Source organism: Oncorhynchus masou, chromosome 32 (assembly GCF_036934945.1).
Source record: "Oncorhynchus masou masou isolate Uvic2021 chromosome 32, UVic_Omas_1.1, whole genome shotgun sequence".
NCBI classification, from domain to species: domain Eukaryota; kingdom Metazoa; phylum Chordata; class Actinopteri; order Salmoniformes; family Salmonidae; genus Oncorhynchus; species Oncorhynchus masou.
In genome coordinates, this window is record NC_088243.1 from 24,164,424 (window position 1) to 24,180,055 (window position 15,632).

Here is a 15,632-nt window from a genome sequence, read left to right on the forward strand (position 1 = left end):
CATTAGAAGGTGATGTACTGTATATTAGGCCATCGGAGTCTTTAAAGAATGCCCCAAAACACAGATGCTCCACCATTTAGCTGCAGCTTTTGCATAACCACTATGCATGGAGATGTATGTCTGAGGCAAGACTGTCATTAACTAACTTAACTAACAGTCATTAACTAGCTTTCCATGCAAAGCCAGAATACACTCTGGATGCCTATGAGGCACATATAATATCATAACTAGGCAAAAGTCAACGCCAAGCAAACAGGAACCACTGGATGGACTAATGTTGGGGTAAAGTGGAACCGAAAGTAAATACAGCCTGAGAAACAACAGCAGCCATTTGCTTTGGGTTCCCCTGCCAGCCTAGAACGCATCCTGTTTAGACCACTGTTCAGTCTCAGGCTAATCCCCTCCATAGGAGTGCATTTCTCAGGACACTTACGTGACCCTGGCCAGAGAGATCCAGAGCAGATTCAAGCCTTCATTGAAGCCAATTTCTCTGCACTGCAGTCATGAAAAAATGTGTCTTAAAGACTTAACTGGTCCTAAAAGGCCAAGGGGTAAAGTGAAGCAGAAATGCTTGTTTAACCATTACTAGGGATTTTTCAACTGTGGAGTGTATAGTGTGGGGTACATAATTTTTGTACTATCACTCAATCATTTTACAAGCTTTCATTAATGTAGTCTGATGGTTGCTTGATATGTAAAATTATTTAGAAGTAGATTTAGTGAGGAACATTCAGGTAAATATGCAGGTGAAAATGTAGTAAGACACTTCCTATTCCACTGTCCATGGCATGGACATACATCACACCACATTGTACTGTAGTCCTATATACTGTATTCATTTTAACCAGAGACCTCTGAAAAAGAAAAGCTTAACTATTCCTTGAACCCCAGAGGATCGTTTCCATATGAACACAATAAACAGAGAGGGTGAGGAATGGGAACAGAGAGTTTATCCATTATCAATAAAAGGCATTGAGGAAGAGATATACATGTTTAATGGAGGCGTAATTATGTCATTATTAGCTATATAATGGATATAATGTGGGACTGAGGCATATGCATGCAGCTCTGCGCACATCAGTCCAAAAATAGTCTGGCATACTTATGTGGGGACCTTAAAATGCAGATGCACGCAGTCAAAATACAAGAACACGCGCGCGCTATATGACAGAACGGGCGAAAAAGTTTGGCTTTAAAATGGATTTATATTAATTGGTTGCAGAGTAGCAATGTAGTATTACATATTTTAGACAAATTACATTTTCAAATACAAATATGGAAGTGTCATATCTAAAAGTAACATGTAATATTTCAATAATGTACAGAATAATATTATAAAGTTTAAATGTATTTATAGGCCCAAATTGCGCACAACGTGTGTCTCTTCTTTTAAGTCGAGAAGAGAGGGGAGGGGTTTATCTAAGGTGTTTGAGACAGCGGGATGGGGTTGGAGAGGGGTAGGAGGAAGCAGGAAAGCTAAATAGGGCGGACACATAAAAACGGCAAGGGGCAATAGATGCTTGATCAGTTGGAGAGTCCGCCTGTTCGCGCAGTGTGCCGCCCCCATGAACTTCTGGAAATGGGAACCCCGCTGCAAACCTACGCTGCTTCAAACCGCCTCCGTCTCCGGCCATCGTCTCTCTCGCCTCTTGTTTTTTAGAGGGGTCGTTAAGGAATTAATGATCCGAAGGAACCACCGTACTTCTCCATAAGTTCATTCGGCGTTTTCAGTACATGCTTTACACCTGGACTTCCATTGCATGGGGAGAGCTCGCACTTTCTTTTTGTCATATTTACTTTTCTCGAGGATACTACCTGTACCCCTACTAATGGTAAGCGACGCTCAACTTCATGTCGGTGGCATATTCGAATGCGATTAAATTGACAAAACAATTATAGCCTATTAAATGACGTCAACTCTATACAAGTAGTCTACAAGATTAGCCTACATAGTTCTTCCGTATCCAGTTTAGGCTCCGATGAGCTACATTAGGCTGATATATTCTTCCCATGAAATGTAAATTATTGAAATTGCATAGGTAATAAATAATATTAGCCTAACGACAGCGGCTCATGTTCATGATACTGAACATTAAATGTAGCCCATTGCATTTAATTCTATTACTGAAGCTACTTCATTATTATTTTTTTGCCCCCAAGTGAAATAAAGTGATCACCGACTATCCTAACGCACGCCTGGACAATTGTGCCAGAAAGTGTTTAACATGGAAAAAATAATAAGATACTTTTCTGCAAAAGAATGTTAACAATACTTGCTTTGGGAGTTTATAACAGTTGCATGAGTAGACATTTTTAGAGGAGGGGGGGCGGGGGGCACTCGGGTTTTTAGACACCTGCACGCACAGTAACTAGTGCGCATATTCCCATTTGGTAACCGTTTGGGATGGCAACCCTCACTTTTCACTTTTCCAAACATTCATCGCCAGGTCGTTACAGATTTGTCAGATTATGGATTTAATCCTTATAGTTGAAGTTTACATTCAATTAATAGACACCCTGGGACAGAGACTGGTCTCATGCGTAAATGTAGCTGTGCTCTGTAGTTCAATTAGGTGATTTTAGATTTCTCAAATGTCAAAGCCTATTTCTTTAAAAATGTAATATAATATAGATGCCTAATGGTAATTTAAGAATAAATGACTGGGGTTTACAACGTCATGGAAGCACAATTATCTCCAACGTGTTATAAGAACAAATAAGGACGCACTGTACACTACAAACTGCTACTACAAACAAACAAATGGCTCACATGCACAAAATATCAAGTTCTATGTATCGAATTTAGACATTATTAAAGAAAATGTAATGAATACAATAAAGGGAGAGTAAATCTGTATTAATTCCGGCCTCCCCGACGCATGTACCCTGGGACTTTTCAACCTGCAGCCACTAACACTAGCATATTCGATTTTGTTAAATCATTACATTACTCGTTTGTTTAAATAAATGATTTGATGACTAATGATTCCACCACAATTCCACAGTTTACAGCAAGTTAATTATAAGAAAGGATTTGGGCATGCAGCTGACAGTTAGAGTAAACGTTTCTGTTCTTAATTTTGAGAAGTTGGCCTCCTTGCTAAGTGCAAACAGACCCATGCTTACAGTTTAGGGAGAATAAAAAAAAGCAGAGCAAAAAGGGGGAAAAAAAGCTGAATTTAAAATTGGATCATAAGGGGTTATACATATCAGAACAAACTGCCGGGAGCGCCGAGAGAATAGGCTATTGTGTAAATCAACGTAGAGTACTTGACATTGCCAAACCCAATTGTTTTGTTTGTCTATTTTCGTTCCTTATTATAGGGAGCATATACACCATGTTGAGAGCAACATGAATTAATCTAAAGATATATTATGAATGATTGTATAGATAGGGCCTACCCAATTCTTTACAAAGCATTGTAAAACAACGATAAGGTTGAATTTCAGTGTTTTGACGACTGAACGTTCATGCTGTATTTTATTTGTCTGTTTTTAAACCACATTCAGCAATTAACTACCAACCTGCTTTGGCACACGCTTCAATAACTTTGATGTCACGTCAAACTGTTGTTGGGCCTTGAAGATATAGCCATTTACTTTTACTATAACTTCAAATGTAAGAGGATCACTAAATCATGTATAATTAACTGATGAGGTTAAAACATAAAACACATTTTTTGCCCTTGACATAACAACTAGACAGACAATCAACTGATGATTGATTACGATTAGAAACATCTATTTGTATTCTCAGAACTGTCTTCAAAACCACCATGCTGTTGTTTTTGTACCCTACTTATTGTCAGAAATAAGTTAAGATATCATGCTTTATTTTTCATAAAGTATACCCATAGAGCATACAAGTTGTATTTTTAAAATGAATACGAAACTTTCACAGTAGACAAAAAAAAAGCATGGAATATGAATGCTGCTGTAATACTTCCTCAAAATAAGGAAATACCTGCCTGGGAAGTTTGAGCTAAAACAGTACAATTGGGCCCTGGACTATTGTCTGTTCCCGTGGTAACCTGCTCCCCTCCCACCATCCCTGTCAAATTCCTCAGGAAACACATCTAAAGCACCATGTGCATAGTCTGATCACATTATCTCTGGTTAGAGAGAGGGGGAGGGAGGAGGAGACAGAGGGAAGAGGGAAGTCAAATACAGGGAGGCCTAGGGAGGAGGAGGACTAGGCCAAACCAGAGGAAGCTAACTGCCAGGCCTAATTGCACCCTGGGCTACAGTACATTCATTGCAAAATATGGCACTGTCTCTTGTTTCGGTTCAAAACTCAGACTGTGGATGTTACGCTTTCTTCCTTACTGTCCCTCTCCTCTACTTTAGGCCTGATCACAGCTGGTGAGCTGAATAACGCAGAATAACCCAATAAAAGAAAGAGTTATGTACATCTGTAATTGTTCAAACATATTGTTATCTATCCTTCTAGACATCCTCCTATACATTGGTCATTACAATATAATAGGAGACAAGGAAGAAATATGATGAGCATTATTGTTGGTTCCATCCCTATATGCTGTAGACGGTTAGTACTGTCATCAACCTACTTGGTGAATCCATCAACTTATAGTAAGTGGCTCTGTCAGTCATTACTGTAAGAAGTTCTGTAGTCACTGTTTTCAGCGGTTTGAATCGCTGTAATCATGGGAGAGGCCCTCTCGGCACAATGAGCGTTTGTTGTCAGGGATGCACACACGTTATCCCCCCACCCCACCCTATGGGTAATAGAGCTGATCATGTTCAGAACCCTACTGCCTCTTCACCATGGTTCTCACACACACACACGCACACGACCTTGTGTCACGACCGAGAACATGAGGTCACACAAAGGTCAACATCTAATTCTGCTACAAAAAAAAGAAAAATATCTCCTTGATTGCATGTACAGTGACCCATGGAGGGAAAAAGATAAACACAGAGATATGAACCCAGACACACACACAGTTCAATCAAATCAATCAATCAAGTGTATTATTAAAGCCCTTTTTACATCAGCCAATTCCAGTGGAACACATTCCAGTTATAGTGGAATGGGCTCAAATGAAGTGTTGAAGTGTCTTATCTGCGGTACTGTTGTTTGCCCAGGCCCTATTTCACAAACACTCTTCATTTCATTAGTGTGATTCAGCAATGTGTGTAAAAGCAAGATATTCATTAGGGCCAAGTCCCTCTGTTTGTGATGTCGTAGATCCACAGAATGGGTGTAAACCCTCTACAGGACAGAACGCTGTGTGTAGAGGCATTGGATAGGATTGTCTCAGTTCTAGAACTGCCTTGCCATGACACTCAAGTGAATTGTATTGCATAACAAATTGTGATTAATAGACTTGTGGTTTTATTCTTGTTGGCATACTGCAGTGGTGAATGAGATAAGAGCGTCTGGATAAGAGCGTCTGCCAAATGACTTAAATGTAAAATGTAATGTAATGTGAATTTGTGTGTCTGGTCTGGTCTGGAAAAACAAGGTTCTATTCAATTCAATAGATCTATATTGTGCCCGAATGCAATTATTGTGCAGTGTAAAAAATAACAAAGAAATACACAAATAAAAACACACACACATTATGCTTTTGACCAGGGTTGAAAGACACACCTCCAGGTTCAACAAACTCAGATCACACAAGTTTGAGACTAGAGTATATATATACTATATATACTATGTACTGTAGCATTAAATATTTTGTTAGTAAATATGTGTGCACTATACTGAGGAGGACAGGAGGACAGCATATAGAGATGCATTAGTACTTGTCTGAGTCCATGGAGGTTGGGTTTAGGCTTATTGATGCCAGTATGGTCAAAGAGCAGAGCAGCAGGCTTGTCATCAGCGACTCCACATATCTCAGGACAACAGAGGGGAGGAGGGGAAGAGGAAGGTCCCTTTTTGATGGGTGCAGTGCACTTAGATGGGTGATCACGGGTCAGGGGGGAGGTGCACTTTAAGTTTCTAGAAAAAGTCGTTTGGCCCCCCTTTAACCCGTCATTGGGATGCAGATTGATCCCCTACTGATCAATACAGAGCAGTCATGAACCATCTGATAGCTGGCCTTAATGAGGAGGGAGGACAAGTGACTGTCCATCTACACTGTCTGTCTGTTATGCATAGGCAAGGCAGTGTTTACGCAAAGCCATGCTCTCTACAGTGACTTTGGTCTACTTTTAATTGACAGACGAATTGCTTATAGAGGGATGCTGTGTCACGATCTCTGAAATATTTCTGCTTGAGTCAAAAAATTGTATTTGAAGTAACAAATATTGAATTTGAATATTTCTCACTTAATTGTTACATGATATGTTTTGGCTGCTTCATTTTCTGCCCTATTTAATGTGTGGTGTCTACAAGGGCTGCTCTTTGAACTACAAGAACTGCTCTTTGAAGGGTAGTCAGTTTCCTTACTCTTGACATACCAGATAGACCATAGAGAACAGGAATGTAACCTTTCGCCCCACTTCAAATCAAATCAAACTTTATTTGTCACATGTGCCGAATACAACAGGTGTAGTAGACCTTACAGTGAAATGCTGACTACAACAGGTGTAGTAGACCTTACAGTGAAATGCTGACTACAACAGGTGTAGTAGACCTTACAGTGAAATGCTCACTTACAAGACCTTAACTGACAATGCAGTTGAAAAAAATAAAAAAACAACTAAATTAAATAAGAATAAGAAATAAAACTAACAAATAATTAAAGAGCAGCAGTAAAATAACAATAGCGAGGCTATATACAGGGGGTACCGTACAGAGTCAATGTGCGGGGGCACCGGTTAGTCAAGGTAATTGAGGTAATATATGTAGGAAGAGTTATTAAAGTGACTATGCATAGATAATAACAGAGTAGCAGCAGTATAAAGGGGAGGGGCAAATAGTCTGGGTTGCCATTTGATTAAATGTTGAAATGTCTATGTGATAAGCCTTAATGAAGAGAGACTGGGTTACACACACACACACACACACACACACACACACACACACACACACACACACACACACACACACACACACACACACACACACACACACACTACATTGTCAGGAAGGAGCTTGTAAGTATGCATTTTCACAGTAAAGTCTACACCTGTTGTGTACGGTACATGTGACATGTGACAAATAAAAAGCCAGAAGTATTTGCCTCTAAGCTAGACTACAAAGACTACAATGTCCTTTTTCTCTTATGTACATTTCAGGAACAGGGTCACTCCAACACTCTCGAGCAGCCCCCCAGCACCACGTAACATTTCCTTGAGGAACGCGACCATTGCCGGCTCCCAACAAACATGGACTGTTTTCCCATGCTTTATTTTCTGTCGGTAAGTGGACCAGGCAAAATCAATTTATGCCATGTGACACCATTGCCCCATCTTTCTGTATTTCTCCCTTTTGTTTTCTCAGGAGTTTGTCATATTTTACATTTAAATGACTAGATTAATAAAATGGAAGAGTGTCTGGTCTGACTTTTGCAGAGGAATTGTTGGTGAAATGTGTGGCACATGGTCCTTTGTTTGTCTTTGATTGGTCGAGGTAGACTGAGGGACTGGGCTCCTTATCGAGTTAAGAATTTGCTTTGACCCCTTGGCTGTTTCTCCTATTTGTCTAATCATAGTGGAGGAGGGAAAGAGAGGAAGAGAGAGAGAGAGGAGGTAGAGGGAGGAAGAGAGAGGGAAGAGGAGGGGTCAAAGGAATGGCCCTCAGATTCCGTTCAAAACGCTGTGTTCTTCAACCAGCTGTTTACTCTTGGAGGATGTTGCAACAGATAAACTGCATAGGGGGGCTATCTGATCGTAGGCCATTTTACTGTAAACAAGCCAGACAGGACAATTATAACCAATTAGAGAACATTTACAGTGAAAACACTAGTGAAGGGTCCAATAGGGTGGAGGTTATGTTGGAAAAGAAGGAGATGTAGGAAGGGTAGACAAATATAGAATGTCACTTAAAACAGAGGTTTCTTTCTTTCTTTATCCTCTCTCACACTCCCACTTATCTATTTTTGCTCTGTTTTTGCCTTCCCAGAGACATCATGATTCCTGGTAATCGAATGCTGATGGTCATTTTATTATGCCAAGTCCTGCTGGGAGAGAGCAACCATGCTAGTCTGATACCTGAGGAAGGGAAGAAGAAAGCCCCGGGCCTGCAGAGCCGGACTGCTGGTCAGAGCCATGAACTGCTGCGGGACTTTGAGGCCACGCTGTTGCACATGTTTGGACTGCAGAGTCGACCGCGGCCCAGTCGCTCGGCCACTGTGCCACGCTACCTGCTGGACCTCTACCGGCTGCAATCGGGCGAGGCTGAGGAGGCCGGCACCCACGACACCGCCTTTGAGTACCCCGAGAGGTCGGCTAGCCGCGCCAACACCGTGAGGGGCTTCCACCACGAAGGTAAAGAGAGAGATAGAGAAAAAGAGCGTCAGAGAGGGAGGGAGGGAAAGAGGGAGATAGAAGGAGAGTGATGTAAGTAACTGTCTGTACACTCTTAGAAAAAAGGTGCCATCTCGAACCTAAAAGGGTTCTTTGGTTGGCCCCATAGGAGAACCCTTTGAAGATCCCTTTTTGGTTCCAGGTAGGGCTGGGCGATATCTCAAATGAATGATATATTTTTCTCTCGCAATGTTCCAAATGCCTGCATCACAAGAATCAATGTTATTACTGTATGTCCCTCACAACAACAAAGACAAAAGATCACTTCTTCCTCTCTGCCAACAAGTAGTTTCAACTCACTATTTGCATTTGAAGTTTGGTCCAACAGAATCAGTCATATGGGCACCAAAACACATTGAGACATAATATTACTGTAACAGAGGAGAACTTTATGCTTGATCCGACACTACAGTCCGGAGGCTCCGTAGAGAGTGTGACGCAATTGCGGAGCCTCAGGAGGCTTGCATCACTGTGCACCTTCCAGATTTTGTAAAAATGCGGAGGACTCCATATAGCACGTATAACTCCACGTTGACATGATTGGTTGATGGTAGGTGGGGGAGATACGTCCTATATAAACACAAACTCACTTCCTTGACAACTTCCTTCACACCAGCTCTGCTCCGTGAAGCGCAAGAAGTATGAATGCTTCAGCCATGCTACAGCAAATGCTGTACGGCCAATGCAGACGACGGAATGACCATAAATCAGCTTTTACGATACCTTTTATGTCTCAATGCCCAAAATGTAGAACAGAACAGACCCTACTAAAACGGAAATATCAATGAACATGATTGTGGAAAATTAGTGCTCAAGTTCTGGTGCTCGCGGCATTGCGATACCACGTACCGCTAGCAGCGTTTGTACAGGCGACGTCAACAAAGTGAACAGGCTATGTTGTTCAAACAGTTGGAGACGGACAGGGGGGTGTATTCATAACAGTTCAACTGTACTATCTTGTTAGCAAGCAAATAGATCAAAGTTGGCTACTCACTAGCAGGTGGGCTTGTGCATGGTTCTGGTTAAATTTGTAACAAAAAGAAAATGTCCATAGACAGACTTGAAAGCTAGATCAGTGATCATTGCAAAAAAGCAGGTCAAACTATTTTGATCAAATAACAAAATGAGGAAGTCTTTATTTTATAACTATGCAAGTCAGTGGCCTACCCCGGAGAGCACTGGGCCAATTGTGCGCCGCCCTATGGGAATCCCAATCACTGCCGGATGTGATACAGCCTGGATTCGAACCAGAGACAGTAGTGACACTTCTTGAGATAAAGTGCCTTAGACCGCCACGCCACTCGGGAGGCGTATATTTAGCCTAGGTATAATTCAGTCAATTATTCCAGACTGTTTGAAATGCAGTTTATTGACCTATAATTGTGTAACAAAGCTTATTTAGAGAACTTTTAAAAAATTGTGAATCACCCATAAGTTAGAAAAACATTTAGAGGAGTTTTAGGCCATATCGCTCAGTCCTAGTTCCAGGTAGAACCCTTTTGGTTCCAGGGGACAGCCGAAGAATCCTTTTGGAACCCTTTTCTCTAAGTGTGTACAGAGGACCACATTGGTAACAGCAGTTGTGTAGTACTTTCATGCCTTATCCTCTGGGACCAGGCCTACAGAATGTGCTCCCATGTGGCTTAGTTGGTAGAGCATGGCGCTTGCAATGCTGTGGTTGTGGATTCGATTCCCAGGGGGGACCAGTATTAAAGAAGTATGAAAATATATACACTCACTACTGTAAGCCACTCTGGATCAAATGTCTAAATGTAAACCCAAAAGATGAATCAGAGAGAAATGCATGGATTTTGAGAACTTGGGGAAATCCAGAGGTGATGTGACCTTCCCTCTGGTAAGTGTGAGAAAAGTACATATTTCCTGGAGTGTACAGTTAATTATACAATGGATGTTTATGACATAAACTACCGTTCAAAAGTTTGCGGTCACGTAGAAATCTCCTTGTTTTTGGAAGAAAAGCACATTTTTTCTGTCTCTAACAGAATAGAAATAGGAGTGGGAGGCCCCGGTGCACAACTGAGCAAGAGGACAAGTACATTAGAGTGTATAGTTTGAGAAACAGACACCTCACAAGTCCTCAACTGGCAGATTCATTAAATAGTACCCGCAAAACACCAGTCTCAATGTCAACAGTGAAGAGGCAACTTCGGGATGCTGGCCTTCTAGGCAAAGTTCCTCTGTCCAGTGTGTGTTCTTTTGCCCATCTTAATCTTTTCTTTTTCTTTTCCAGTTTGAGATACGTCTTCTTCTTGCAACTCTGCCTAGAAGGCCAGCATACCAGAGTCTCCTCTTCACTGTTGACGTTGAGACTGGCTTTATATTTCAAAAACAAGGACAATTCTTGGTGACCCCAAACTTTTGAACGGTAGTACATGCCCCGTTACAGAATCCATGAGCCAAAGTCAAGCTAATTGGCCAACCAGCACCTGAAACAGCAATGGTTTAGAATGAAGCACTCACTGCCTTCCCTACATTTTCTAGACATCAACAGTCCATCCCCATTTGATAATACTCCAATGGCGATGGCAGCAACACATATGTCTCACCACCTACCTCGGTGGGTGTGGACCCATAAGCCCAACAATCCCTGTCTCATCGAAACAAATTCAAATGCAACATTTCCTACACCACTTAAACATGAATATAAGACATCCCCCTCCCACCTTCAACATAAATTATGAAATCTAAGGATGTGGTCACAAAATGGTGGCCAAAGAAGTGGCAAGAATTCAGTCAGACAAATTCCCCTCCTGAAAGAATCTGCAGTCCGACAAAGCCTACAGCGTGTTTGGTTAGCAGCTCAAGGAAAAGCATACCTTCATATTATTGAGTTACACTTCTCACCCCACCCAGCACAAGGGCTTAAAAAAGCCTTTGGCCAGCAGTAGTGTGCCTCTCTCTCATGTCTCCAGTTTAAATGGAGCTAGGGACCTTTTACAGGGACCTTCCTCAACATGCAATTATCTTTAATGCTACTCTGCAGCCTTCTATATAAAGTCCCTCCTGCCAACAATGTGGGCACTGGGAGCAGAGCAGACTCAACCAGAAGCACTGTGGAAAGTTGGAATATAGACTAACTCTAGAGTGATAGAGAAACAGTAATATGCAGGAGAACGTGCGAGGTAGCCTGTTGGGTCTTTCTGTACGGTGTCATGTTGACGAATCAGAGGTGCCATAGTGGTCCTTATCCAAAGTTTGTGTAAGAGAGACAACTTAGCATGGGTGTATACAACTATACAAGTGTGTCATGGAGAGCCAGTCAGAAACAACAGTTCTGTATTAGGCTTCATGTACTACTGAGATCAACAGAGGTAAAGAACATAAGAACATTTGTATAACATATGTGGCTAAAGTATGTGCTCTAAAACAGAGATGTGTATTGTGTAATCCAGAGATCATACACAGTGTGACAGTAGTGTATTATAGTGGAGGGAGTGCTGGACAGAAAGGCAGAGCTGGAGGGCTGAAGAAAAACATGTCTGCCCTCGGGGGAGGAGGGATGAGTCAGCCTTAATTAATGGGGCCTGTCTAACACACTGTCTAAGACGGCACAGCACCGCACCAAGGCCACTCAGGAAGAAGGAGGCTCAGCCGCCTGTCTATGATGCGATGTGTGTGTTTAACTATGCTAATAACATGCTTGGAGCATTTTGTTTCGATCAAACTAGGTTCTCTGTTTTCATGTAAAATTCCATTGTATAACAATTCAAATGAGTTACTTTTTCAGGAAACACTACACGGTAATAAGATATTTAGTCAAGGCACCAAGTTCAAGTTGACAACGACAGAGCTAAGGAAGGGAAACTATGTGAAAAGGGAGCTGTGTTGGTTTCAAGCATGGAGAAACTGTACAGGGAACAATGCAAGGCGTCAAAGACAACTCTTGAGGTTAAAGATGCAATTACCCACTAAATCCTCCAGGAATTCAAGCTATGGGAAATGCTGTGTTTTCCAGGCCTCCACTTAGTCTTAGCCCTGGATTAAATCAAATCGAGCGTTAACCAGCTTTGGCCGACTTCCGCATAGCAGATGTTTTGGCGGTGTTGGAGGTGTAACTGTGGTATGAGCTGACATATTGGTGAACGGCTGCTCTTGTGTGTCACAAACCACTCCCTTCCTTATTATCCCTACAGAGTTAGAAATTCTAAACGGAGCTAGAAAGTTTAGGCTATATCAATGTTAGAAATAATCACTCTGAAATGTCAAACCATTCATGTTAGGCTAATGCATGTTTTCATGTTCATTTGGATAGGTGAATTTATGAGACTTATCAGTCTAATTAGAGGTTTGAACTTGTAACGTGGCTGCATGAACTTCTAACGCAGCTAGAGAGGGATTTGTGCGGTGTGGATTCGTTGCATTTAATGGCAGTGTCCGCAATAAGGTAAAGTAACGACCCGCTTGTGGATTTAACAGCTCTAATGCAGTTCCACCTCGGACACCACCAAAACAACACTATACAGCACGTAGCTCTCTTGCTGCTCCTCCACCAAAGGATTGTCTGTGGGAATCCGTAATGATTATTCATGATGAAAATGACAAATGTCCCTAGTTAACAAACTGTAGAGCCAATCAAAAACACAGAAGGTTTGAATAATGACAACCACCTGAATAAGATTAAAGCCTGAGTGTGAAATAACAGGGCCGGATTGAGCAGGAAAATAGTAGACACAACATTCCTTTCCCAACAATGGTGGTCTTGCCAGAAATCTGCAGACTGTGCATGGAATAGTTACCCTCCACTATGTTTATATGGTAGCTGTGGTACGTTAATCACCACCCTCTAAGTAATGCATGTTTCAGCAAAGTGCTCAGAGAAAGGCATTGTGGGAAGTCCTGGATGATCCTTATGGATAGATAAAGAAGTATGGACGATGTACACTCAGTCCCCGGAGGCTATCCCAAGTGAACGTGGACATTCTTGTGTGTCAATTAAGGCATGTTAGACTGCAGAGGTATGTGTTTTTGTACAGTGGAAAGCTGTCTTCCAAAACATAACTGCAGGCCAAAATTGTGTGGTTGCAATCATGAAGATTGACACAAAGGGTACTGTTAAACAACCAACGGTGTAAAAGTTTTGGAGGGAACTAATTAATAGTAATATGAGGGAAGTAAATGGAACTCAGAGGCAAAGATAAAATATGAAAATACTCAGTGATAAACTCTTAAATCAAATCTATACAGGCTGTCATTAGTCAAGATGGCAGCCCATACAGACTCCCTTGGTAAAAGTTATGACATTGACTGTGTCCTGTTGTCTTTCTCAGAGCACATGGAGCCGGTTCATCCGGGCGAGCCTCAGACGAAGAACGGCGAGGCCATCCCACTGCGCTTCCTCTTCAACCTCAGCAACATCCCAGAGGACGAGCTGCTCTCGTCGGCCGAGCTGCGCCTGTTCCGGCAGCAGATCGACGAGGCCATTACGGAAAGCGAGGGGGACAAGGATCAGCTCCACCGGATAAACGTGTACGAGGTGCTGAAGCCCCCGCGGGCCGGACAGCTAATCACGCGGCTTTTAGACACACGGCTGGTGCGCCATAACGCCTCGCGCTGGGAGAGCTTTGACGTGAGCCCCGCCGTACTGCGCTGGACACGGGAGCGCCTGCCCAACTATGGGCTGGCCGTGGAGGTCCAGCACCTCAACCAGACACCGAGCCAACAGGGCCGCCACCTGCGCATCAGCCGCTCGCTGCACCAGGAGCCCGGGGAGGACTGGGAGCAGCTACGCCCCCTGTTGGTCACCTTCGGCCATGACGGCAAGGGCCACCCGTTGACGCGTCGGGCCAAGCGTAGCCCAAAGCAGCGGGGGCGTAAGCGTAACCGCAACTGTCGCCGTCACGCTCTCTACGTGGACTTCAGCGATGTGGGCTGGAATGACTGGATAGTTGCGCCCCCAGGGTACCAGGCATACTACTGCCATGGGGAATGCCCCTTCCCCCTGGCAGACCACCTGAACTCTACCAACCATGCCATCGTTCAGACGTTGGTGAACTCGGTGAACACCAACATTCCCAAGGCCTGCTGCGTGCCCACGGAGCTCAGTGCCATCTCCATGCTCTACCTGGACGAACACGACAAGGTGGTCCTAAAAAACTACCAGGAAATGGTTGTGGAAGGGTGCGGCTGCCGCTAACACTGACCATGGGCAACTTGAGGCAGGCCGCACGGACGCTATGAAACTTCTTAAGGCCCCACCTTACTCCCAAAATCTTCACTTGGACCCTTATTTATAACTTTTCTGTTGAGACGTATGTTCGTCATTTTTTTTTCTCTCTTGACAATATGATCATATATTTTGACAATATATATATATATATATATTTATATCTACATATAAAAAACAAGTGAGTCCTTATTTTAAACATAAATAAAAAGCTGTACAACTTTTCATAATGTATATTAGATTGTATAAGGGTTTTTTAAATGAGAAAATAGTTTTTTTTAAATCTAAAAAGTAAAGTTTATTTACTGGTAATATTTATTGCTTTGATATTATACACATACAAAAAAATAAAAACAAATTGCCTTCCAATATTACATTGTAGCAGATCACAAGAAACACCAATTGTGTACTTAAATTAGAGCACTGTGTGAAATTATCACTTAGCTGATTTGTTATGAATCAGCTGAAGTATCAGAAATGTACATTGATTTTAATGAACCTTTATACATTGATCTTTAAACCAGTTATTTTATTAGATAGGTCCCTTGAGTTGGAATCAGTTTTTTATTCTTGTGAAAAAATCTGATAACATGGGTTGTGAAAAATGAAACTTTGACAGAAAAGGTCCTCATGACTGTTTTATATGAATTTGGATTGAACACATCTGCATCTGATACTTAGCCCGATGGCTATTTGAAAAGTACTCAAGTAATTGTTGCAATTCATGATAACAGAGGAATATTTCTCATGCTCTGTTGCTTCCAAATAAAACAATGTTCGGTTTCATATCAGGCATTATCCAGCTTAGAGTGATTCACGCTTGCGTAACGGACTTACACTATACACAGGGCCTTCGGAAAGTATTCAGACCCCTTGACTTTCCACATTATGTTCCTTTACAGCCTTATTCTAAAATGGATTGAAGAATCCTCAGCAGTTTATACACAATACCCCAGAAAGACAAAGTGAAAACAGGTTTAGACATTTTGGCAAATTTATTAAAAATAAA

At 42.1% G+C, this 15,632-nt stretch overlaps 1 protein-coding gene across 1 annotated transcript; it reads left to right on the forward strand.

Annotated features, from left to right (window-relative positions):
* The first annotated feature begins 1,503 nt into the window (after positions 1-1,503).
* On the forward strand, positions 1,504-15,414 carry LOC135525728 (bone morphogenetic protein 4-like). The gene is made up of 4 exons (XM_064953530.1): positions 1,504-1,832; positions 7,210-7,332; positions 8,036-8,400; positions 13,728-15,414. Exons 3-4 carry the CDS (start codon positions 8,043-8,045, stop codon positions 14,591-14,593), a joined length of 1,224 nt encoding a protein of 407 aa, XP_064809602.1. The 5' UTR covers positions 1,504-1,832; positions 7,210-7,332; positions 8,036-8,042; the 3' UTR covers positions 14,594-15,414.
* The last annotated feature ends 218 nt before the right edge of the window (positions 15,415-15,632 follow it).

Bases quoted from the DNA above. Each gene is read 5' to 3' on its own strand.
- LOC135525728 (XM_064953530.1), top strand. From the start codon at position 8,043: ATGATTCCTGGTAATCGAATGCTGATGGTCATTTTATTATGCCAAGTC. The intron at 8,401-13,727 runs GTAAAGAGAGAG...TGTCTTTCTCAG, and splicing joins GAGGGGCTTCCACCACGAAG to AGCACATGGAGCCGGTTCAT.